Source organism: Vigna angularis, chromosome 10 (genome assembly GCF_016808095.1).
Source record: "Vigna angularis cultivar LongXiaoDou No.4 chromosome 10, ASM1680809v1, whole genome shotgun sequence".
Taxonomy (NCBI): domain Eukaryota; kingdom Viridiplantae; phylum Streptophyta; class Magnoliopsida; order Fabales; family Fabaceae; genus Vigna; species Vigna angularis.
In genome coordinates, this window is record NC_068979.1 from 22,902,037 (window position 1) to 22,927,961 (window position 25,925).

Sequence of the window (25,925 nt, forward strand, 5' to 3'; positions counted from 1 at the left end):
TAAATGTGTTATTAATATAAAATATGTTAATAGTTAGTATTATTGAAAATATCAAGTGTGAGCCTAAATATCAAAGTAAAAATAAAAAAAATTAAGTGTTATATAAAAACAACACCCATAAATTTATTATTTAAAGGTTTTGATTTAGATGTAGATTAATATTTGATTTGTAAGTTAGGTCATATTTCATTGTTATTATTTTTGTAGTGATTTTTATTAAAAAAAATCCAATATTATCTGATTTTCTCTTAATCACTATCCATATATCATTCTTTTTCAAAAAAATCGATCATATATTTTATTTAAAAAAAAATTCAATTGTTCACTTTTAATATGATTTCTCTCCGTTTAATTTAAAGGGTTGAAATTCATCTCAAACGAACCATTATCAATTACCAACTTTAATTTGTTAAAAAAAAAAAAAACTTAAATGGTAAATAAGACAACCTTGGAATTATTTCACCTTAGTTAATACTACCTTGTTCTTGGTACTTGTCAGATAAGATCGCACTCGAGTAGAGTTTCTCCTGTTGCTCTTCTTTATCTCTTACCTATTTAAATTCGAAAACCTTAACCGATGTTTTTGACTTGAGAAATTAGAAAGAGAAAGACAGAGAGAGGAAGGGAGTGAAGAACAATGGAAGAAAGTGTGAAATTGGACATGTGGGGATACCAGGTCGCAACTTCTTCGCAGGCCTGCGTTTCAGCCATCAACTCCTACTATCATCAGGTCACACATTTCATGACACCCCTTTTCTCTCTTTCTCTGTATGAATTATTTTTTTGGTTTTTGATTTTGAATTTTGTCTTTGTTGAAACTCTTTGATATCAAAACTCAAATGGGTTGCGTTTCCTTTGAATAAAGGTTCTCATCTATGGAAGAGAAAGGTCTGTGATTCTGGAAGCAGTGGCACATGACAAGCACTGTGTCTTGGCCAACATCTTGGCAGCACATTTCCTTTACTCGCATGATTATTCTCGTGCTCTCACTTGCCTGCACGCCGCTGAGTCCCATCTTGTACCTTTTCATTTGCTTCTTCTTTTTTCGTCTCTTTGAATCTTTCCACCAAAAAGAAAACCTCTTTGATGCGTTTATGTAATTCTGCTGTTACAGGATCAGGCCACCTTGTACGAGAAACTTGTTTTCGATACCATCAGTTATTTGCTATCCGAAGATAGAGACGAGGATGTAGCTCTTGAATTGCATTCCAATGTGAGTGACTCAGTGGGTCCATTTGACTTATATGCAAGTCTCATCAGTTTGGGGACCAATTTGATGTAAAATGACAAAATTGGAAAACCTATCATCGAACTTTAGTGTAGTTATATATTTTTGGATGATTAAACTGATGTCTCTTTTGAGGAGGACCAAAATAAGCACAAGTATTTACTCAATATTCAAGAATACGATTTCACTGTGTTCTTTGCTTTGCTGCTTCTTTATATGTTAAAATAGATCTCGGAGATTTTCATACTTTGTACATAAAGTTCGGTCTTTGTTAAGTTGAGATTGATATCTAAATTGCTGAAAGTAAAGTTGTGTAGAAAATTATATTGATAAGTATAGGATGATGATCCTACCTGTACCTGAGGAGGTAGTGTGAGTCCACCTTATATTGGTTGCCAGTGTCTGTCTGAGACATCTGATGTGTTTCTCAAGATAATCTAACACTTGAGTTTGTTCTAGAGTTTTATAGGGAAAGGATGTAGGCGTAGAAGTAGATATGCCTCTGTAAGTCCTTACAAGTTGCAGATATAGTGGCTCCAACTGATGAATATTTTGGTATCAACTGCATGACTTGTATAGTAGAGAACAGGAAAGACTCCTGAACAAAAAAGTATATCCCAGAAGGCATTAAGTTAAGGGAATACAAATTAAATATTGGCTTTAAAAATTGATGTTTTAACAGGACACTTTGATCTTTTGTTATTCAGCTGTGTGGAAACTGAATTTTGAACAAGGCTAGATGACCTTTTGCTAATTGTTACTTAGAAATCTCTATCTGAAGGGCGGAGCTCACTTCTGACTTCCGAAATGTTTACCAATTGCATCTGCCTTCACAATGCTTTGGGATTCATCTGATTTGCTAACTCTCTTGATTAATGTTGCTTGTTTTTGTTTTGAAGCTTCTAAAGGAGTTCCCAAGAGATCTGGTTTCTCTAAAGAGAGCACAAGTTTTATGCTTCTACATGGGTCTACCTGGTCTTTCTTTGTCTCTTATTCAACAGGTTCTGTCTAATTAGAAAACATTTCTGTTTCATTTCTCCTATAGTTGATTTGTGGAATTTGCATATAGAGGTATAATTTTATTAGTATAGTATTTTTGTATCATGCATACTGTTTAAAGAAGTTGCATAAAGTTAATATAATAGATAATGGATTCTTCTTTAACTTATATACTGGAGGAGTAAAAGGGTTTTACATCTTAAGCCCACTAAATTAGATTATAGAAAAGTTTAGTGTTACTCAGAACTGACTTTCATTATTTTTGCCTTTATTTTGGGTTGCCTGGAGAGGTTAAGATGGGATTTAGAAGCCTTTAACAGCCTAAATTTGGTTTCTTGTTAGCCATGGGAATATATAATAAACGTAGTTCTTAACCCAAAATTCTCTATTTATTTGACATCTCTTAAGGGAAAAAATAGTCTTGTTAGCTTTTAATTATTATTGTAACGTAATTTTATTATGTAAATATCAAATACTACCAAACATCAGAATATGAAACATCGTATAATTTGCTTAATTAGAGTCCATCTTTATCCTACCCTGTTGTGTAATGTTATTTGCCATCCAAACAAGATGTAACTGTATATTATTTTTCAGTTAAAGGACATAGTTTGCTGCTTCTTTTTTATTATTATTGATGAAAGTTGATACCATATCCTTTTAAGTTTTACAGGTTCTACCTCAAAATGAAGGACAAAACTACATATATGGCATGCTTGCGTTCCCTTTACTCGAGCTTGGGCAGATGGAGGAGGCTGAGAAAGCTGCGAGTAGGGGATTTGAGATCAATAAGGAAGACATCTGGTCACAGCATGCTGTAGGTCAATGTAATTATTAAATATGGGAATATTCACTCTACCTTGAGTAGATGTACTTATTATTATCTTTCAAGTTTTTTACTTAACAATAAAGATTTTGAATAAACCTTAACTTATTCTCTTTACTTACATGACAAAACAAGCTTAAGCTTTCTCCTCTGCTATGTAATAGTGTAAGCAAAAAGAAAAGTGGAGGTTTAGAGAAAAATCGATCAATTAATCATTGATTAGGGAATTATCTCAAGCTTTAGTTTAGGCATAATGAAGTCACAATTTATGAACATATGATATTGTCAATTGAGAAATAAGTTGTAACAAGAAATTTCCATAAATTATATTTTTGTCCTATATTATTGTAATAATTGAATTTTGTTATGTAGTTATGCCATGTGCTTCAGTACAAGTGTTGTTTTAGAGAAGCTGTTAAGTTCATGGAAGAATGTTCATCATCGTGGTGTTCTGCTTCATCTTTCATGTAAGAACTTTATTCATTCAATCATGGTTTTGTCTAATTTTCTATTAATCGGCTAAAGAAATTTTGTTCTTTCAGGTTGACACACAATTGGTGGCATGCGGCCGTTTGTTACTTAGAGGGTAATGCTCCTACACAAAGAGTATTAGAGATATATGACAATTATATATGGAAGGAGCTAGACAAAGATGATTCTATGAAGGCAGAGGTATGTGATTTCATAAGCTTTTGTCTTTACCAGTAGTTTCTTGCTTTCTTCCTTTTCTCATAAGTTCTAATATCTCGGAATACAGGTTTACTTAAATGCTGCTGGTCTGCTTCTGCGGTTGTATGTACGAGGAGAATGGGATATCTATGGTGATCGTCTCAAGTTGCTGGCTGAATGTCTAACTAATGAAGTAAGTTAAGATACACTCTACATGTTATATCCAATCAAGGAAAAGGTAATATGGTATGACACAGTATGCAAAGGGATATGTATATATATTGGTCTGAGTTTTGTATTCTAGTTCACTTTTTGTTAGGGTAATTAACTGTATTCTCTTTCTATGTATTAAAACTTACACCAGATTTGACATTAATCTGGTGAAACTTCCAGTTTACAATTTGAAGGAAAAATACATTACATATAGAACATGAGATTGAATGAACTTTCTGTTTTTAAATGTACTGTGTTTTTTGGTGATGATTTTTGAGACAGATTTTGAGCACTTGCTCAATTATCTTGTTGGGAAACTTTCTCATTTGTGCTGTTCAAGGATATTCACTGTGTGTTTCTTACGCATTTCATGGATGTATATTAAATGTTCAGGCAAACTGGCATATAGAGTGGCACTTTGATGTCTTGATACTTTGGACTTTGGCAAAGGCTGGAGAAATTTCTAAAGCAGAAGATCTTCTAAAGGGCTTAAAAAGCAGGTGGAAGTGTTATATTTTGCGTAAAGTAATTGAGATACAATGTTGCATGAGTTGTGATATATTCATGTTATCTTATTGTAGGTTTTTGAGGATGACTAAAAAGAAGCAACAAAGAATGAAGAGAGGAATGATGGTATGCTTCAGTAGCTGCTTCCATGAACACATAAAAATTTCTTTAGATAGCTGTCTAGTTCATAGCTTAAACTCTTTATTCTGTGGGGCAACGCAATAACACCATGCTTTTTTGTTACAGAAAAGGAAATGTATCATTTAAGAAAGTTGATCTACTGTATGCATTATGCAGGGAGTTGAAAAAAATAGAGATAAACTATTTTTAGCCTAACAGTAGTTTGTCTTGTTCATACTTCAAACAGATTGCTTCCAAGCAATACATGACTGCTTTAAATATACAGCTGCATAGTTTTGTACTGCTGTTGTTGCTTTTAACAGTGTTCTCATTAACTAAATCTTTTCTATCTTAAATTGAAATCAGCTTGCAGAAGCACTTTATGCGTACGGAATGGGAGATGAGAAACATGGACTGGATTTACTTGATCCAGATTTTGATGCCACTGATTATAAGGTTCGACCGATAAGCCACTTTTATGTACTGTGGCCTCACCCTTGTTGATTTTGCAACCTAACAAAATATCAATTACATTGTTGTGAAGGTCATTGGGGCATCTGATGAACAAGTGGACGTATTCAATGAAGTTTGGTACAACATGTTGCTGAATACTGGAAAAGCGTTGAAGGGTAAAATCTCGAGCTTTTTCTGTGAAATTCAAACCCACGAATCTTCTTCTCTAACTATTATGATGAAATCCATCACAGCAATCGAAGTGCTGGAGAAGCAAATCAAGAAAAGAGATGGGGTCCCCTACTTGTGGCGTCTACTAGTACGTGCTGCTTTGTCTTTAACCATTGTAGTTATGGTTTTAGAGCATTTTAACCTTTATGAGTTTGAATTACGATTTTTTTTTTTTCAGGAGAGGGGATACAAATTAGCTAACAAACCAGAAGAAAAAATTGCGAACGAGAAAGCCACGTCTTTGGAGAATCGTTACTTTAACTGAGGGAATAATCAGAACCGAATCGTGACCGGTTCTTTTGTATGTGTATGTATATTCACCATGCCAAAATACAATACTTCATTGGGTAAAATAGCATAAAAAATTAAGTGAAACATAATCCATAAAAGGCCTCCTTTTACCATAAATTCGTGTATGTCTGGACGTAAATTAAGAAACTCAAATACTGTACTTTTATTCTCAACACAAATTATCTTCTAAATTTTGATAGGATTCGTGAGAGTGTCTGCGAATGATTCGAAAACACACGATCGGAAGTTCTTAACTTTTACCAGAACATGACCTAAAAGATTTGTGGCATTATGTGTTGGATGAGACTCCCGAGGTGGCGAATAAGCAACTTCGCATTGATTAAGGTTGTAGGAAAAAACAAAAGGTGGGCCATGGCCGGTGTTATGAAACCTCTAATTTCGAAACGCTGATCACGGAAAAGAAAGATGGTGCTGAGTAGTGATTGGTAAGTTGACATCGTCGTCAAAAAAGGTTCTTAGAAGACTTTTTAACCGAACTTCACCAATGTAGAACTTCCACGTCAAACCCGATGTTCCTCACCTTCGCTTTACTCCACCATAGTAGTTGATTATCTCAAATGAAAGGAAAGCATAAAGAGAAGAGGAAGTTATTTGCTATAATTGAAGGCGTTGAAAAAATATAGTTTGCAAAAAAGTTATAAAAGAAATGGTATATTTACTGTATGAGGTAGCACTAAGTGAGTGGTAGACGTTACATAGACACTATTGACTATTTAGCTGAATTTGGGTAAGTTCCCACAACCGTACCAGTACGGGATAACTGACATTTTCCACCCTTTGACGTTACTTAACCAAACAGAGAATAGAATAAAAATAAAAACCCTCGTGCGTTCAATTCCAACTATTAACCTCTTCATAATAACAAATTAACTTTCGAAAACAAAACTCATCATGGTTTGGGTGGGGTCAAGTCAACGTTGCCGTCCGACACAAGTGTAACTTCGCATTCAAACTCCACATCACCACACGGCCCCATAATAAAGAATCACTCTTTATTTCACTCCTTTGCCGCCGCCGTCCGACTCCGCACCCGCCGCAACTCCTCCACCACCTCCCTTGAATCCGGCCGGTCGTCCTTATCCGCCGCCACGCAGCGGAATGCAAGTTCTGCGACGGCGGCGACTCCATCGCTGTCGCCGAGTTTAAAGACCGGATCCAGAACTTGGTGGAGCTGCCCCATCTGGATCCTGGAAACAACCAAATCCGCAAGCGCCATTTCGCGCTTGTCTCTGTTCTGGTCCACCGCTTTCTTTCCCGAGATAAGCTCCAACAACACAACTCCGAAACTGTAGACGTCGCTCTTCTCGGTCAACCGGAATGAGCGGTGGTAATCTGGGTCCAGATAGCCCGGTGTTCCTTGAGGCCCGGTCCAAACAAACCCGTTCGAAGAAGACGTCGTGTCCTGCACCACCAGAAGCCGCGACAACCCGAAATCTCCCACCTTGATCCTCATATCCCTCTCCACGAAAATATTCGACGACGTGATGTCTCTGTGTACGACCGGTGGAACCACCGAGAAGTGAAGATACTCCATCACTAACGCCGTCTGTAGCGCGATGTCGAGCCTCACCTGCCACGTCAGAGATCCTTTGCGGTGGTGCAAATGCTCCGCCAGGGTTCCGTTGGGGATGTAATCGTAGACCAGGAGAAGCCCCCTCGGGTCGCTGCAGTAACCGTGGAGCTTCACCAGGTTCGCGTGGTGGATCGAGGAGAGGATGAGGATCTCGTTACAGAAGGACTTGGTAGAGAACGCGGCGGAGGAGTGGTTGCGGTGGAGGTACTTCACCGCCGCAAGGCGACCGTCGCGGAGCTGCGCGAGGTATACGGACCCAAACCCGCCATCCCCGATTTTCCACTTGGGGTCGAAGTTGTGGGTAGCGGCGGCGAGGTCGTCGTAGGTGAAGACCGGGGGCAGGAGACTGGCGGAGCGGTGGTGGTGGAGGAAGAGTGTGGTGGGGTCTTGCTGCGTAGCGGCGGAGGAGGCCTTTGATCTGGCCGAGCGGAGGATGGCGGTGGCTACTGAGATAAGGAGAAGCAGGGAGGTGATGGCAATGACGGTGCTGAAAAAGGCCATTTTGTTCGGTTTGAATTTGCGAATCCATGGTGGGGTGAGTGTGGATTGGGAGCGGTAGCGGAAGCAGAGGAATGGTTTGTTCTGGGAGGAGGAGTTGAACCCGCAGGTGCCGTTGTTGGCGCGGCAGACGGTGCAGTTAGTGAAGTACGGGTCACGGCTTTGGTCCCAGTCGAGTTGGATTCCTTTGTTGAGGAACTGCTGGAGGAAGCCGAGGATGTCGGTGAGGCAGGGGGAGTCTGAGTACTGAGGGGAGTGGTGGGTGGATCTGCAGTCAGGGAAGAGGTGGGAGGGAGTTTTGATGAGGTGGCATTGGGAGGGGCAGTGGGAGCAGTTGGGGAGGGAAGGCGGCGAGCAGGGGCGGAGGAAGGAGAGGCGAGAGCAGGTGGCAGCTGAGACACGAAAAGGGGTGGCGGAGAGGTTGATGGAGCGGGTAGGAATGGAGGGGAAGGAGGGGCAGTTAGGGTGAGGCGTTGGGTGAGGGTGAGGTAAGAGAGTTATGGAGGAGGTGTTGGAGTTGTAGGAAAGTATGGAGAAGGAGAGGTTGTTGATGGAGATGAAAGAATGGGGGCTGGAGCAGGTTATGTGGAAGGAGGGGTGGCCACAGCCTGGTGTGGAGGAGAAAGGGAAAGGTGGGTGAGAGGTGAAGGGAGGGCAGAGATTATTAGGGTTTGTGTTTGTGTTATTGGAAGAGCAAGTTTGAGTGTTGCAGGGTGTGAAGATGGAGAGGAAGAGGAAAATGATGAAGAGGGAGGAAGACATGGAGGAGAAGAAGATAGAATCATGGATGGAAGGGATCTGTTTTAACCGATATGGGATCTGGACTTGGAAGAAAGAAGTGGGGTTACAGCCACCATTACAACTACTCCTAGGTTCTATTCTATGTTGTTGGACTTGGAGAGAGAAGGTTGAAAGAGGGTCACGTGCAGCAGTGGGATAAAAGACAAATGCTCTCTTCTCAAAATAGTCTATAAGTAATCACCTTTTAAGTAATTATGTTTTTTATTCCAAGTTTCAGATGTTTATGTCTGAAATTACTTTCATAAATGAAACATAAACTTTATTTGGATTAAGAGATTTGCAAAACTGACCTCAATTTTTCATTAATTGTGTTTTGGCTCCAATTGATTCAAACAAAAATAATTGTGGAAAGATGGAAGTGTTGCGCGCCACTTCCGCTTGGTGGGGCCTTCCTGCTGACTGCCGGAATTCATCTCTCCTTTTCTGACTTCCATTTTCACTGTTCCAAGCAACTTCTTTTTTTAATTTATAAAAAAAAATACAAACAACTTACCTATTTTCAATGGTTACCTCCACAAGTATTTTAAAATTTAGCATCACTTAAATGCACCTTACCGTTGAACGACTGAAAAATATTTTAAAACATTATGATACTTTTACAAATATATTAATTGTGTGGTACATATTACATACTATATAAATAAATATAGTACTTGGGGAAATATAAAATTACAGAAAATATATATATATATATATTTATAATAATTTTGTACTTTTAGCCAAGTCAAATATAGTCAAGGAATGTACCCTTTTATAGTCACACCTATGGTTTTCAAATTAAAAATAAAAAATAACGTTTAAATGTAAGTCATCGAAACGTCAATCTTTATTAGAGATTATATATGAAAAGTGAAAAAATAAAGAAAGGAAAAAAAACAACAAAAGTAAATTTATATTAATTAAAAATATAAAAATTAAGTATAAATGAATAAAAAGGGAAATTAATGAAAATTTGTAAATAATTTTATTAATATAATCAAATAAAAATTTTTGTTAATTTGATTATGTATAAATTAATCAAATTATCTTCCTATTAAAAAATTATGTGTGGTTAAATGTTAAAATATATTTAATATTTTAACATATAAGTTTGTCATGTTACAAGTCAAGTTTAAATAAATTAAATAGAATTCTATTGTGAAATATGAGTAAATTAAAATAAGCTGCTCTGTAAAGTATCATTATTTAAATTAATTAAATTCATGCTTAATAAATTGATGTATTATCTTAAATAATAAACCTAAATTCCTATAGCAGTCACCTGCATAAAAGTAATTACATGTGGGAAGGAAAAAATTAATGCATATTATCAATTATAAATAAATAAAATGAGTAAGAATTCGAATCATGTTTAGAAAAAATCAGAGTACATTAAAATCATCCAAGAAAAAAAAGAGAAAGAAGATAATATATAATATAACTCAAACTAGTTCAAATTAAAAAGAATAATTGAAAATAAAATAAATAAATGTTTATTCAAGTCATATTCGAAATTCTTTAAATATTTGTTTAAAAGAATAGTGGATTACTTTATATCATTTTAATTTTGATTAAGCATGTTACACTTCTTCAAGACATATTTGAAAAAAATCAAACACTTATTTAAATAAGTGTTAGATTGCTCTTAATGTTGATCTTTTCAAACATATCTCTTAAAAGTGTGGGTGTTACGGTAATTTCAGTTATAACATTATATTGTTCTCAATTTGGTTGACTTCGAAATATAAGACTTTAGTGTTGAAATACATAGACCATGAAATAATCTTAGAAACGATATTGTAGAAGACTTATTTTTTTGACATTTCACATATTTTGAGTTTGACAAGAAAAAACTAATCTTATAAATTTTCCTTACTTTTTCACAAATAAGAGGAAACATCCATAATGATAAGTTCATTTTACACTTCAAGTGTAAGTTTACTGGAAAATTATGAGAATGAAAACCTTTCAAATAAATTACGGGCCATATGTAGGTCGTGTGTCAATCACATGATTTCTCTAATGAAATTGTGTCCATGATTGATTAATTTAGGTTTGGATTATGAAAAGTACAAGTCATGTTATATGAGCATGGTTTTAGCATGTAAGGAAAACTATTGAAGTGAGACTTCTTCAAAATTTCCTCACCATCCACATCAATATTTTGGTTAGTCTAGTATGGACCAAAGTTAAATGATTAGATATGTGCACCATTAGCCTAACATCCAATCCCACTCTCCCTTCCAACAAGTTCCCTCCTCACACACGATTTCCCCCTTTCACTTAACCTTTGTTGCAGGACCATTACACATGTTCGCCATTTCAAACATGACACCACTATCTACACACAATCTAGGATCTTTATCAATGTTTTTTTATCCCCAAGAATGTCTTTCAAGGATCACAAGATATTGTTCACTTTCCTTAAATTGAATAAAGTAATGAAGACAACAAACACCCTGGAAAAAAAACCTCAAAGATATTATAGGAGACGAAAAAGAAGACCTACATGTGACACTAGTGGTCACGTATAAATGTATTTAAAGTATTATGTGATATAAAATTTATTCTATCATGTTAACTACAATCCTATGTATTTCAATCTTACTACATTCTTTCATTTATCAATTTCTATTTATCAACTCTTATTTATATTAAATTACATAAATTATACTTCATTCTCATTAAATCACGAATATCTAAATTCAAAACTTATACAAACCTAACTAACAACACATACTACTAGTAAAAAAAACTTTATCAAAACAAAAGTTATTATAACCGCTCACAACTTCTTCATAACAAAAGTCGTTATTGTTGGATAAAAGTTGACAAAAACGCAAACAAAACTTCCTGAGGCGTGTAGATTCATTGTCCTTAAAGACTTATCCGCGGCGTATTGCACAATTCTCCCAGGATTGATAAGTGTGAAAAAGAGTTGTTTTTACACTTATAAATGAGCTCAATCTTGTAATTATTCATGTTGTTCCTCATTGAAAAGTTGTAATAGGTAGTAGATTGTTATGTAAAATATTTTACAGGAAAGGGTGTGTTATTTGGATTCTGTCAACCAATTTTCGCAAAGCGAAAGCCAAAATTCGCACTACCAGAAGAAGGAAATTCGCATAGCGCACCAATACATGTGCGCTGAGCGAATAACATCAGTTAAAGTGCAACAGTTAAGATAATTTGCATAGCGCACCAGTACATGTGCGCTGAGCGAATTAATGAAGTTAAGTGGCTTTAAAAGACGTGACAGAAAGACAGAAACTATCTTCTGACACATGAACAGGGCGAGAAAAATACTGGAGAACTCAGGAGACCTTTCAAGACATCAAGACTTCACTTTCTGCAAGGAATTGCTGTAAAGAGTACGTTTGAGATGTCTAGGATAGGCTAAATTTTCTATTCATTGGAATTGGTTGTATGACGACACATTAATGTAAATTTCCTGTGCAATATATGTAAGATCTTTGAAAATATTTGTAAGTTAAATGCTAAAAAAAATGATGAATAGTAAATTGTGAATAGTAAATTATGAATAGTAAAAAGTAAATAGTAAAAAAAAATTTGGAAAGGATAAGTGTTCCACGTAGCTTTGAGATCAGAATTCATCAAATTGCAAATAAAAAAATTATTTTTGTAATAGTAAAATGAATAAAAAAATGAATAGTTAAAATGAATAGTAAAAAATGAATAGTAAATTTTTTTGCTATAAATAGCCAAGGGGGGAAGGTTGAAAATTTACACCAAAGAACTTATAATTTTTTTGACAGAAGAGAGTTGGAAGAATTTCTAATTTCAAAGGGGATATTCTGGAAGTTTTCAGAGAGCGAGGAGATTAAGTCTGTAATAGAGGTAAGGGGAGCTAACTTTGAGTATTTCTTTTTGTATTATCTTGAGTCTTGAATATGCTATATTTTTCTTTTGTCTGATTTTAAATCTTGAATATGGAGTATTTTGTTTCTGTATGATCTTGAATTTTAAATGAGAGTATGCTTTTGTGTTGATATCCAAGTGTGATAGTTGTAAAATGTGATGTTGATTATGTTATGCCATTTGTATGTTATTAGTGGTTTATTTTTGTATTTTGGAAGGATTAGAAATTGTCTAACCGGCTCTGCCAGATTCAATTTCTTGTTTCCCCAAACATTTTATTGTTTTCCTTATTTATTTTTATTGTATTTTGGAAGGATTAGAAATTGTCTAACCGGCTCTGCCAGATTCAATTTCTTGATTCTCCAAATTTTTTATTTCTTTCCTTACTTATTTTTATTACATTTTTGGAAGGATTAGAAGTTGTCTAACCGGCTCTGCCAGATTCAACTTATTGTTTCCCCAAACTATTTATTGCTTTACTTATTTATTTTATTGCATTTTTGGAAGGATTAGAAGTTGTCTAACCGGCTCTGCCAGATTCAACTTCTTATTTCCCCGACATGTATTGTTCTTGTTATTTAATTATATTGTATTGTTGGATGGATTAGAAGTTGTCTAACCGGCTCTGCCAGATTCAACTTCTTGTTTCCCCATGAATTTTTATGATTGTCAAATATTTTATTCTTCTATGACCATTTATAATAATATTTTATTATTGTTAATTGTTTATAATTATCTTGTATGAATTCTATTATGGATGTTTATTGTGATGAATTTATTGAATGAGTTTGTTGGCTGAAATTGATCTTGTTGGAAGGTTTGGAGTAAGGGTTCTGTAATAGCTTGTATATGGGTATTAAATAGATATACAGATACTGTTTGAGGTTGATGTGAGAGGAAGTAAAATATTAAAATTAGGCATTTTAGATTTAGAGCATAAGAAAACAAGGTAGATAAATTAAATAAATAAATTGTTAATTATTGAGGGCCTCCCTTTGTTGGTAGGATAGAGGAACCTTAAAAACCTGAGTTGGCACATCCCTGATCATAGAGCAGCCCTGGCCTGGTCCAGTCAGTTGTGACTAGTCATATGTGTTGGCGTCGAAGGTGAGTTTGATGCGTTCAGACATCTGGGTCCTCTCCGGTGACCAATTGGGGTAAAGAAAGATCTCTAATAGGATGAAAATAAAATAAAATAAGTCAATTGTAGATGCATAAAGTTATCATGGTAAAAACTTCATATATATTTTATTTATCGTTACATTGAGCTCAGACTTTAATATGTAGTTGCTAAGATATGTTGAAATGTTTTGGCTGATCTATGAATCTTTGATTGGTGAAAATATGTTGAGTTATACTCGTTATGGTCAAAATGAGTTTATAATATGAAGTATGATATCTGGCAATATGTTTAATTTATTGACACCAAAATAGGTTATTGTCAAATTATGATTAGAGAATGAACATGATTGAGTTGGAGAAGAGGTTATGAATTGTTGATTTGATGAAATGTTGGAGTGGATAAGAGGGTATGAAATGTTGATTTGATGAAATGTTGGAGTGGATATAAGAAATCATTGCTTATGAAATGATGTTTCCTACGGGAAGTAGTATGTTCGGTTTATACCATGAGAGCTTGATATGAGCAAAGTAACACCTGAGGTTTATGAAAGCAGGCAGCAAGTGGTCTGACCATAAGGCTTTAACATAAATATGCGGTTCATAAGTTTTATAGAAGCAGACAGAGAGAGGTCTGACCATAAGGCTTCAGAGAGTAAGACATAGTATACAGGTGAGGCTTAAGGAAGCAGGCAGAGAGCGGTCTAACCATAAGGCTTCGTGAGTAAGCATGGTAAAATTGTAAGGTTTATGAAATTGAGGAAGATGATTTTGATAATGATGAATTAATGACATCAGGGTAATGATATTTTAGTAATTGTAGAAATACATGATTGAACTATTTTTATTACAAGTTTAATGATTGATATGATATGATTAGCTTACCCTTATTTGTTTGTGCTATGATCATATAACTCATGTTATATGTGAATAGATAATGTTGCAGATGCGGTTGAAAAAGCTTAGAGATGAGAGAGATGCGGGGAAAAACTTTCAGGGATATTTTGTAAAAAGAATAAATTTGTATTGGAAAAATTATGTTGTGTAAAACTTATAAGTTGAAATTTCGAATTTATGTTAAGTGGTGAAGACTATATTGTTTGAAGTTCGTAAGTTTGGTATTGTACTTTGGGAGAATTGAAATAAAGTTGGATTGTTTATAGAAGATATCAAGTTAATTTAGTCTCTACTAACAGTAATACCTTTAAAATATTAGGGTATTACAATATATGTTTCTGTTCTTGTTCTTTTCTTGACTTGCTTTTGATTATACGGAAGTATAATTCTCTTTAAAAGTTCTTTTGTACTGGGAAGTATTTTTAGAAACAGAAACATAAGAAAAGAAACTAAAAGTAACTACGCTAGGAATAACTTCTGTGTTTTTGGTCATTTTCAACATCTGAATTTAATGCAAAATTATATGCTGAATTGATTAAGGAATTAATAATTCAATAGATAATTTTAGAACTTGTTTTTAAGGAATTAAACCAAGATACTCTTGTGTGAATGCTTGAACAGAAAATGTATGTTGTCCAGGATTTTACTGTAATGTTAGTCAAAGACCAATTCCAGTGATCTTTTATCGTATTTTTCAATCTTACTTTTTTTTTACATTGTTAATTTCATGCTAATTTCCAAATTGAAATCACAAATGTTATCATCAGTAATTGATCTTGATAAATAATTTTAATTGAATAATGTAACTCAAATTCCCTTGGGAGAACGATACTCTTAACTTAATTCACTATATTACTTGAACGATTTGGTATACTTGCCAAAACGTTATCAAGGATACAACAGGAACTTCCCATAATATCTTTGAGGATCTTAGAACTAGCAAGGATATCCAAAAAGAGTATAAAATAAACCCATAAATATTTTTAGAAGAGGAAAAGAAGAAAGAAGAATAAAAGAATGATTTTGGTGTGTCTTGGAATGGAGAAGGATCTCTCTATTTATAGAGCTATGGAAGAATAAAATCAATAAAAGACAATAAAAGCAATAAATAATTTGATCATTACAACACTTAAAAATTTGACCGTTGCTAATTAATAAAAATATTCACCTTGTCAGTTAATAAGAGAATATTAACGTTGTAAAACGTTTCAACACCAACATTTAACTTTTGCAATATTTAGAATTATAATTAGCATCAGAAGTTTCTCAATGTATTTGAGATAGTAATAGACTATCTCCTTTCCTTATGATTCTAATACCTAAAATCACATTGGTTTCACCCATGTCTTTCATTTCAAAATTTGATCCTAGAAAGCTTAGTTTTTAGAGACTATTTGATTGCATGTGTCAATCATTAGCATGTTGTTCATATATATAAAAAATATAATGACATATTCTCTACTTCCAGATTTAGAATATTATCAATATCATTAGGTGAAAAGCCAAATTTATTTCTTCAAGTAATTAAATAAAATTACCTACACCCCCATAGTTTTAAAATATTTAAGATTGGTAAACGAGAAAAATACCTGGTTGTGCTTCTCTCATTTGTACGTAAAGTATACGAAAAATTACTCAAGTACCTCATCTTCTTATTTCTTTTTCTTTCTTTGGAGAAAAAAAATCTTTTCCACCTTTCCTCAAACATTACAAAGGCATGACACATGAAAATTAGGGTTCATCATCCTAACTCCAACGAACTCTAAGTTGTCGCCTCGTCTCCCTCTTCTTCATCCTCATCCACGGTCCCGTCTGAGTTCTGGAAACTAAATTTTGATCCTCTGGGATTGAGTTGTTGATGTCATCCATAAGTCCTTAAGATTGTTGGATAAAAGTTGAAAAAAACACAAACAAAACTTCCTGAGGCGTGTAGATTCACTGTCTTTAAGGACTTAACGTTGCCACCTAATAAAAGAATATTAACATTGTAAAACATTTCAACACCAACATTTAACTTTTGCAATATTATAACAGTTATCACCCGTCATGTTTTCCAATTTATAGGATGCAATTGAAAGTAGTTATAAAGAAACACGATTTCTTTATCATTTGCTTTGTATGGAAGTCATTCAGTTTGTGTATGGTTTCAAATTTTAAAATTTTTAATTGGAAGTTGTTTGATTCCCTCTTGACTTCAGTATAATCATATGCATATTAAAGTCATGCTCTCACCACACGATTTCACCTTTTTATAACTCTAGCATGAAGTCGTGTGGTATTGTTACAATTTCAATTTAAAAGTTGTGTCTATCACAAATTGACCCTAATTTATTTAATAGTTCACTAGTAGAAAAATAACGTATAACGTCACGTGTTCAACATCCAACCACTAAATAACCAACGTTAAAACTGAGCGGTGATATTTTTGTAAATAAATGAAATTATTAAACGTCGTTTAGAATTGTAATTCGACGCAAAAGGATATAAAACGTTGAATGACTTTTAAATTCAATGTCAAAAGGTTAGTGAATTCAATAAAAATTTGAGCGGGAGATTGAAAATTCATTCACTTTATCTTAGCGCGCGATACCCTCTTCTCTTGTCAAACTTTTCTCGTACGAAGTTTAATGAACATCACATGTAATCTTTCTTTCATTTGATACAAATGCATACTAATTAATTACTTTATGTATGATTTTTGTTTGTTATAATCGCTTATTTTCGTGCTCTTGTCTTTCATAGGCGCATTCTGTTTTCTCTCTCACTGTGACGAAACTTTATTCCGACGAACCCATCTTTTGAATGTTAGTTTTTGTTTTTGTTTTCGTTTTGAAGAACTTATTTGTTGAACTTGTTTCTTGTTTTTTTATTGAACTTATTTGTTGTTGTTTAGTTGAACTTGTTTGTTGTTGTTGTTTGATTGAACTTGTTTGTTGTTGGTTATTATTGTTTGTTGTTATACTACACTACACATTCATAGTTCATGCTTTATAAAATACCAAAAACTAAAATTTGTTGTTTTTTGTTTTTCAGATCTCGTAGAGTTGTAAAAAAGGATCACAATTAATTAAAAAACAAAACAAAATTGATTAACGTCAAATATTGACAACATTTGACGTTAAATGAACGTCCAATTTTTTAAATTCGACATAAATTTAACTTCTTCTGATATGACGTCGTTTGCGAATTCGCCATTAAAAATCTAAAATATGCGTCGTTGTACGTGATTTTTGTACTAGTGGTTGCTTATTATTGTATTTTTATAATAAACATGGTTAATTATATAAAAAATTAAAAAAAAATGAATAATTTGAATAAGAGCAAACTCACATGTTAACTTGATTACTGTTTTTTTAAACAGTTCTACATGTAAAACTCTCACATTATCATTTCAATATTTTGTGTCTTCTCTCTTTAAAACATTTAAATATTAGCATTCCCCTTTTTAGAAAAACATCTTCTCATTTATACTTTACATTAAATCATATATTTAAAATGAGTATTTATAAAAAGTAAAGATAATTTTGTTTCAAATTATTACTTTTATTTTAAAATCTTTCTTAGTCAAATTTGTTTTATATTTGAGAAACACTTTCTTTTTGAAAAATTAAAAATGTTATTGTCTTTGTTACAACTTTTAAATTGGTTGGGGGCTTTTTATTTTAAATTTGCAATCTTTTCCTGTGCACAAACACCACTGTCTAAAAAATATAGCAAAAATATGTTTGTGAAATAGATATTTTGAATTTACTTTAAATTTATTTGTCTCTGGAGAAATTAGATACATCATCATCTAATACATAATTTTTTGGTTGGTGTATTATTTGATGCACTAATATGGTATCATTTAAAACAATTAATTTATTCCTAGAATATGGTTTAATGAGAATATTTGCTTCAAATCCTAAGAGAGTTATTAAAAATCTTGTCATTCACTTGACCAATTTCATGTGTTTGTTCTATAGCGTAAGGCAAGATTATATTTGAAGTTCAATGAAAAATTATATTAAGATTGTTGTAGATATTTGAAGTTCAATGAAGCTACTTTAGTTATTTGAAGGGATATTTTCAAGAAAATATTCTCTTTTTATTTAAATTTAAATGTGAATGTTTGTACTCACCGTAATTATAATCTCATGTGTGTTTGTCTGTACCTGTGTTTGAATTTGGCTGGGAACAAAAATGAGTTATTTTTATTTTTGCTGTGTTTTTATTTATTTTTGCACCAGACTTGGTTTTCTTTTGGGCTAGGCTACGAAGCCCATTAACCAAAGAAGGTAGAAGGATTCAGAAGTTCATTTCTCTTTTCTTCAACCCGTTTCCTCTCTTCTCCTTTCTCTTTTCTTCTCTGCGTTCCCAAACCCTTGGGCAAAGGGGGATTTTTAATGCGTGAGAGAGAGCGGCGTGACGAAGAATCCAATGCTTAGAGGATTAACGGACAAGAACGAAATTAAGAGAGCGAGGATCAGTTATAAGGAGTAAAGGAGAAGAAGAATCCGTAGTTGGGGGTTTAATTTCTAGGGTTCGAGAATTCAATTTGGGATGATGGAGAGAGCCTATAAATAGGACGAGCAAGAGAGGGTTAGGGACACACTGACAAAGCATTCTAGAAAATTAAGAGTGAGGGTTCGAGTTGAGTGAGAGACGTGCGGGAATTTGGAGATTGGAGGAAGTGTTGATTTTTCCCGGTATGAGGAGCTACCCTTGCTTTCTTTTAATTGTGGTTTTGGTCTGAATGCGTGGTGAATGATGTTCTGCGGTGCGAATGATTTGTACAATATTCTGATTTTGCTCGTGTCTGATGGGTATGAATTGCTATTATGAATAGCTGCTGAGATAATTTAGAATCAGTGAACATCTGTGTTTGGGTGCAATTAGTTAGGCTTTTAAGTCACTTCTTCGTTTCTACACGTGATATATTATATGAGTTGTGTGATGGAGAGTTCTGGAAATTTTTGGTTATTAAGAAATTGCGGTTTGAATGGTTTTTTTAGTTTAAGTTAAAGTTTTTGGTGCATTGTTGTTTCGGGTTGTTAAATTGAGTTTCCTTTGGGTTTTTAAACATGTTGAAATTCTAGGTTGATGAGTTTATATGATGTATGTGTTTTGGTAACCATTATAATTTTTAAACTCTGGCAACTTTCTGAGTAGAAAAAGTTTAATAATGTGTGGCTACTGAAATTAGATGCATATTGGAAGATGAAATATTTGGGTCTGGATGCCTTTTTTATGGAAAAGGTTCAGTGATATAGATTGGTTATTATGACGTTAAGTTGCTGGAATTTATAAAAACTGTTTTTCTTTGAATTCACAGATTGGAAAACTACATGGTGTGGTGTTAATTCTTGATTAGGAAGTTTTGTTAGGCTTTAAAATTGTTGAATGTGCAGTGATGTTTTAGTGATTATCATATATGCTTTTTGGTTCAATTTAAATAGTCATAGCAATTTTTAAGTTTATGAAAATCCAGCCAGAAAAGAATTGACGTAAGTTACATTTTTAAAACTAAGATAGTTCAATGTTATTTTAATGTTAATTTGGTTGATGGGTGAATGAATGTGGTAAGCTTGGAGATAATTGCATATGTATATTTAAGTGTTATATGTATGTGAATATATGCTCCCGAATTGAAGTGTATAATTGCTAGAAATGGCATGTTAGGGGTATATTATTGGGAGTAATGCAGGGATTGAAATTAGATGAAAATGAGATGTTGGAAAAATCTGATACATAATTAGGATGATATAAATGACAAAATATATAATCTTCGTTATGCTAAGATGGATTGGGAAGTTTATATTGGTTAAAGCTGAAATCTTGTAATCTCACCTTGCTTTGAAACTTAATAACATATTAAGGTTCTTTATGTCTGGAATTTGAGGTTCAGAATGTAAGGATATTAGAATATTGATTTGAATTGAATTGGGTCATATAAACTTTAATAAAGATAGAGTTAATCATGATGGGAAGGGTTTATGGAATATAGTAGTTAGAGTTGTATGTTTATATGCTGAAAGTGAGGGCTGGAATGTTTGGGTCATGGGAAGGAATTACTGCATGTTTAAGTTACTGGTATATGCATAGGAGTGCAAAGTGTGAACATTGATTCTATGATCTGGAATGGATTCTCTTTGTTTAGCATTGTAGTGATTATTTCAAGATACTTGTATGAGTTCCATGAGTTCTGACGTTCATATAAATGCTTAGAGTTTTCTAGAGATTATGTTTGAACTGGGATGTTCTGGAAATCAGAAAGGGTATATAATTTCGTAAAATAGTGTTTGACGTGGGCACTGAGTGCATGTATATTGTTGAATAATTGATGATATTTGGGATGGTGGATGTTGCAATCATTGGATATGGTATATTGCTGTATAAATGAATTGGATGTGTTCTTGTTATGATAAATGATTATATAATGCTTGATGTGTTCAAGTAGTGGTCTAGGTTGCTAGTTTCATACCCTTAATTGTTTGGGTCTTCTTATATCATTGTGACAACGATAATTTTGTGTGACCGTAATAGTTTGTGACATGTTTGTCTGTGTGACTGGAAGTTAAGGGTATTGGACCTAAGCAATCTCAGTCTCTGTGACCTTAGACCACTAAGGGTAAGTTTTGGGTGAATGCTAATGTTTGTGACAATTTGATTATTATACTTTGGGATTATATATGCTTTGTGCTTGTTCAATTAGCTCACCCATATTTTTGTGTGCTTGTTGCAATGATTGTATGACGTGTGTGTTATACGGGAGTAGATAGGAATGCAGATGATTATGGAACTGTGTAGTTGACGAGAGAGGAGATAACATTTGGGAGCACTAAAGAATTATTAAAGTTTTAGTTGTGAAATAAATTTTATCAAATGTAATTGACTTTATTTGAACTTGAGTTATGGATATTTATGTTTTATAGTTGGTTGGAATAAATTAAGCTATCTTGAAAATTTCAATGTTGTCTTTACGAAAATTTAGATGTTGATATGTCGAAGTGACTCCTAGAGTTGGGACGTTACAAACAAACACTAACTTTTAGAAGTCGTGTGTGTGCACATGTACTTGTGTTTAACATTTAAGATTCTTAATTCATGATATCATTCTTCAGATCAATAAATGAAGCATCTTGTGAAGTTTTTGGCATCAGTAATGGCCATTATAGTGTAATGAATTTAAGTGTTTAGGATAAGCTGTCATAACTAATAACCATCATTAATGTTTTCTTTATTTAGGAATTAATACCATTCTGAATATGATGTAAACCTCTGTTTTGAATCGATTCATTTGATGTGCAGTGAATTTTGTCTTCTTGGTTTCCTTGATCTTGCGACATCAATTTTTAGTTGGTACGTCTGTACCTGATACTTCCAAGTGATGCTGGAAAATTGCGCAAGGGTTTTGAGTTGCAATGAAATGAATTTCATGGAGATTCCACCTGATGGAAGTGACAAATAGTTTTTAATTCAATTAAGTAGACATGTAGGGTTTGGTATCCTCATGAATGTGATTACATTTGATTCTTTATTTTGACCCGGGCCTGGTTGAGGTATTAAATGATGAAATGTTGTATGTACTTGCGTTTTTAGCTGTGATTGCATTGATTTACAGATTGTTAATAAGTTTTAACTTCTAAGGCTATACCAGCATTTTGAATACATTTGATGTGTGAATGCTTTATGTAATGAATTGAATTCCTTCATCCAATTCATTGATTTTGCCTCTTATCTTTTGATATTTGTTTTCTATTTACACCTGGATTCTCTGGTCTTGATCTTCAGGAATTCTTTATTTGATCTAGTTTCAGATTAATAAATGAAGCATATTGTGAAGATTTTGGCATTGGTAGTAGCCATTACAGTGTTATGGATTGGTCTTTTACAAACTTCGGTGATTTCACATAGCTACATTTGGCTGGTACGTCTTCATATTATTATATGCTTGATTTTTATTTTTTTTATTTGGTTTTCAGGACAAGATAGTTTTAGGTGGGGTGGCTTTCTGTTTCCAAGGGTGGGAAATGCATTTGTGTATGTGGATTCCCTATTAAGGGGGATTACTGGCAACTAAATTCAAACCCCTAAGGCTTTTTAGCAAAGTACTATGATCTTTTCCAGCTTCATCAATTGTGTTGTAGTTCTATTGTGTTGAAATCTAATTACATCATGCTGACCATTCCTTGTTCTGTCCTCTGTGCAGCTACCTATATATTTTGTTGTGTCTTTAGGATGTTACGGTCTATTAATGGTTGGAGTTGGTCTGATGAATTTCCCAACCTGTCCCCAAGAAGCTCTGTTGTTGCAGAAGGTATTCTTCTATGCCTTTTGTTCATTTGATATTGCAATGTAAATAAATTTTCTTAGTTTGGGGTTCTATAGTGCCTATGTAACATGCATGTTACATGATGTGTGCTTGTGTAGTTTACTCATTTCACAGCTGTGTGTGTACATAAAAGTTTCTTGACTGAAAGCTTACTATGTTTAATTTCGACACTTATTGTGGATTGAAAATTAAATATTATTGATATTTATCAAATTAGACGCTATTGAGGTTTTAAAATTTTATAATAAAAGGATGTGTTCTCTTATAATATTACATAGGACTACTAAAAGATGAGTGAAGTCTTAAAAATTAACAACCACACAAACAAACCTGTCATATTCCTGAGTGTCAACGAAGTCATCTCAAAGCAAACCTGTTTTCCACCTGCATTTTACTCTTTGGACCTTTATAACTTTGTAGTTTTAAATTGCAATTGTTATGTTTGAAATGTTTGAAGACTCCACTCTAGTTTAAAGCATGTGATGTGTGTCTCAGTTGTTCTAATTTCATAGGGACTTAGTGGCTGTGTCATTTACCGCTGGAGTCGGTAGAATTCTATCACCAAGATCCTTTCCCTCAGATTTATCATTTTTATTCGAAAAGAAATTCTAGGTGTAGAATCGGGAGTGGTTTTGGGACTGGTAGAATGATACTTTTGTAAATCCAATGTAATCACAAAAATTTCTAATATTTCTTATCCGGCATACTGCAGACCTAGTATGAGCATATCCCTGTTGCTTTGTTATGGCGATCTACATCGCATTGTCAAGGATCATCATCCTCATTATCAGTGAACAACAACACTCTGTCACTGATATATAGAGTCTGCAATTGTTCCATGTCTAGCTTCGATTATTCTATTAAAAAGTAATACAGGATTTTTGTGTGGGTCATCAAATGAACCAACCACCCAAGCTTAAGCTGTTCTTAGGTAGAATATTTTTGCTTCTCCAACTTACGTAATCATCAATGAAGGTTATTTTAATGTCCCCCATGCGTTTGTGAATTTAGTTGGCACTCTTACTATATGCTAATGGATAGTAAATGTCATCAGCTAAATAGAAACCTGAATTTTCTAACACGAGGAATGCTAGCACCAAATTACGAGTGCTTTTCTGCCTGCTCTCCCTCTTCCTTATTTGCACTGCATCGACTATAAGAAAATGATTTTGCCTCCACAAATCTAAACTCTATTAATTAAAGTCCTATTGTCATTATGGTCGTTATGCACCTACTAGTTTTATTCTCCTAAATGCCCTTTTAAGGAGTCCGGTAGAGGTAATCATTATGGCTTGATTATAGTAGATTCATGTTGGATTCATGATGTGGAAAAATTAGTCATTGTTCCTAGTTAGAATGATTGTGGCATGTCGGAGAAGAGTGTTGATTTTTCTTCTTTTCAGGACATTGTTGAGGCCAAGGAATATTTGAAACAAAAAGGAGTTGATCTTACTCTCGACTGATGTGGTTGATGCGGTTTCAGATCTAACGAGATGTTCTGAATAGGCTGCTGACAAATACCCGATTCAGAGTTGTGAAAGATTTTTCATTTAACTTCATACACAACAAATTACTAATGTGGAAACCGCCTTCGATTTTGGCAAATGTACATGAACTCTTTATACAATCAATGGATAGCTTTTTTTCTGTCAGTATTCTTTTATTTTAATTTTGATTGCAAATTTTTAGCCTTTGAGAACATTGGAGAACATTGTGTATTTAAACAATGGTTCCTCAAGATATGATGATAGGAAGATCGGAGAACATTGTGTATTTCAACAATGGTTACTCATGATATGATGATTGAGTTGAATGTTTAGTTTTTAAACTTGATGTGAACTTGGAAATTTGTTTTTGTCTAAATTTTGATATATTTTTGTTCTAATTTTTAAAGAAAATGTATATATATTTTAACTCTATTAAATGATATATTTTAACTTTTTTAATATATATATATATATATATATATATATATATATATATATATATTAAATGATATTTCAGGTTAATATTTAAGTTAAAATGTAATAAATCATGCAAAGAATTTAAGTGTTAGTCTGGAGGAATAATATTTAACGCTTAATTTTATTTTTTTTTAAAAGAACTATATTTATTCGGTAAAAAAAACAATGTATTAAAATTTAAAATAAATAAATTTTAAATTGTGTTTAAATTTAAAAATTAAAAACATTTAATTATTGGAATTTAAATAAATTTTAAATTTTGATTGTGTTTAAATTTAAAAATTAAAAACATTTAATTATTGGAATTTAAATAAATTTTAAATTTTAATTGTGTTTAAATTTAGAAATTAAAAACATTTAGTTACTCGATATCGGATGAATTTCACGAGTGTGTTATATTCTTATAAATTGCTTCCGAAATGGGATGATTGTTAAGTTAATTTATTTAAAACTTAATTTTTCTTTTATTCAAGCAATATATTAATAATTGTCAGAGTTGATATTTTTTGTAAAGATTACTCATCATGAAAATTGAATAATATATCAAATTCATAAAACAGTAGCCGAATTAAAAGTTATTTTTTTAGAATTTGAAGTCCAAATTAAGACACTACAATATTGTAAAGTATAGTAAAAATGGTTTTGTTAATATATCAATATATAAATTAAAAGAATATTAAAAATATACTATTCTTTTAAATATACTAATTTTGATATATAAAAACAATTTCTTACATATTTTAAATTATTAAATTCAGTATAATTGAAAAAGTAATTGAGACATCAGAACTAAAAGGGGATAAGTTGGAACCAAATTAAAATTTGAAATCAGGATTGGGATACTAAATGCATAACCCTGGACTTTTTAGGTCACGTTGACTGATTTAAGATAAAATATTGGCATACACTTGTCTACTACACATTTTAATTATTTGTTTTATTATTTTTACTAAAATTAAATTAAGGTTTTGAGAATTTCAGTAAACTCTTATAATCTTTATATATAATAATGGAAATTAAAGATTGAACATAAAACTAGTTTAAAAGAAATCAATTAAACCCCTTTCTTTTAGTTATCAAGGTCATAATGACAACTATAACTAAAAAAATGTTAACCTTTTTAACTATTAATAAAATTTCGAGATGTTACATTTTTCATTAAGATATAAAAAGTAAAAGAACAGTAAATTAATTATTCAATTTTTTATTTTATTCTAAATTTTTGAGCAAATGAACGTAAATAATTTTGATTGTAATCACAATTCCTCGACAAAATAAAGTAATCAGCTTTATAAATCAATGATTTAAAATTGTTTAATTAATATTAACGTATTCCTTAAAAA

At 32.9% G+C, this 25,925-nt stretch overlaps 3 protein-coding genes across 6 annotated transcripts; 2 read left to right on the forward strand and 1 right to left on the reverse strand.

The window, feature by feature from the left end:
- Positions 1 to 499: 499 nt before the first annotated feature.
- On the forward strand, positions 500 to 5,728 carry LOC108345654 (uncharacterized). Its single transcript, XM_017584309.2, has 14 exons — positions 500 to 730; positions 866 to 1,018; positions 1,115 to 1,213; positions 2,128 to 2,229; positions 2,901 to 3,044; positions 3,426 to 3,520; positions 3,596 to 3,725; positions 3,811 to 3,915; positions 4,329 to 4,435; positions 4,517 to 4,568; positions 4,929 to 5,018; positions 5,107 to 5,191; positions 5,270 to 5,334; positions 5,425 to 5,728. Exons 1-14 carry the CDS (start codon positions 638 to 640, stop codon positions 5,509 to 5,511), a joined length of 1,407 nt encoding a protein of 468 aa, XP_017439798.1. The 5' UTR covers positions 500 to 637; the 3' UTR covers positions 5,512 to 5,728.
- A 465-nt stretch (positions 5,729 to 6,193) lies between these two features.
- LOC108345653 (LEAF RUST 10 DISEASE-RESISTANCE LOCUS RECEPTOR-LIKE PROTEIN KINASE-like 1.5) lies at positions 6,194 to 8,697 on the reverse strand. The gene has a single exon (XM_017584308.2). The coding sequence runs from the start codon at positions 8,389 to 8,391 to the stop codon at positions 6,556 to 6,558; it is 1,836 nt and encodes a 611-aa protein (XP_017439797.1). The 5' UTR covers positions 8,392 to 8,697; the 3' UTR covers positions 6,194 to 6,555.
- A 9,877-nt stretch (positions 8,698 to 18,574) lies between these two features.
- On the forward strand, positions 18,575 to 24,397 carry LOC108345948 (dolichol-phosphate mannose synthase subunit 3). 4 transcript variants are annotated; one of them, XM_017584815.2, is made up of 4 exons: positions 18,575 to 19,109; positions 22,098 to 22,213; positions 22,496 to 22,603; positions 24,022 to 24,397. In XM_017584815.2, the coding sequence occupies exons 2-4, from the start codon at positions 22,112 to 22,114 to the stop codon at positions 24,079 to 24,081; spliced, it is 270 nt and encodes an 89-aa protein (XP_017440304.1). In that variant the 5' UTR covers positions 18,575 to 19,109; positions 22,098 to 22,111; the 3' UTR covers positions 24,082 to 24,397. The 4 variants fall into 4 exon arrangements, with proteins under 4 accessions (XP_017440304.1, XP_017440302.1, XP_017440301.1 ...); XM_017584813.2 differs by having other exon boundaries at positions 18,576 to 18,992; positions 22,078 to 22,213; XM_017584812.2 differs by having other exon boundaries at positions 18,577 to 18,992; positions 22,104 to 22,213.
- Positions 24,398 to 25,925: the final 1,528 nt, after the last annotated feature.

Bases quoted from the DNA above. Each gene is read 5' to 3' on its own strand.
- LOC108345654 (XM_017584309.2), top strand. From the start codon at position 638: ATGGAAGAAAGTGTGAAATTGGACATGTGGGGATACCAGGTCGCAACT. The intron at 1,019-1,114 runs GTACCTTTTCAT...CTGCTGTTACAG, and splicing joins ACGCCGCTGAGTCCCATCTT to GATCAGGCCACCTTGTACGA. The intron at 4,569-4,928 runs GTATGCTTCAGT...AATTGAAATCAG, and splicing joins GAATGAAGAGAGGAATGATG to CTTGCAGAAGCACTTTATGC.
- LOC108345948 (XM_017584815.2), top strand. From the start codon at position 22,112: ATGAAGCATATTGTGAAGATTTTGGCATTGGTAGTAGCCATTACAGTG. The intron at 22,214-22,495 runs GTACGTCTTCAT...TCCTCTGTGCAG, and splicing joins CACATAGCTACATTTGGCTG to CTACCTATATATTTTGTTGT. The intron at 22,604-24,021 runs GTATTCTTCTAT...TCTTCTTTTCAG, and splicing joins AAGCTCTGTTGTTGCAGAAG to GACATTGTTGAGGCCAAGGA.
- LOC108345653 (XM_017584308.2), bottom strand. From the start codon at position 8,391: ATGTCTTCCTCCCTCTTCATCATTTTCCTCTTCCTCTCCATCTTCACA.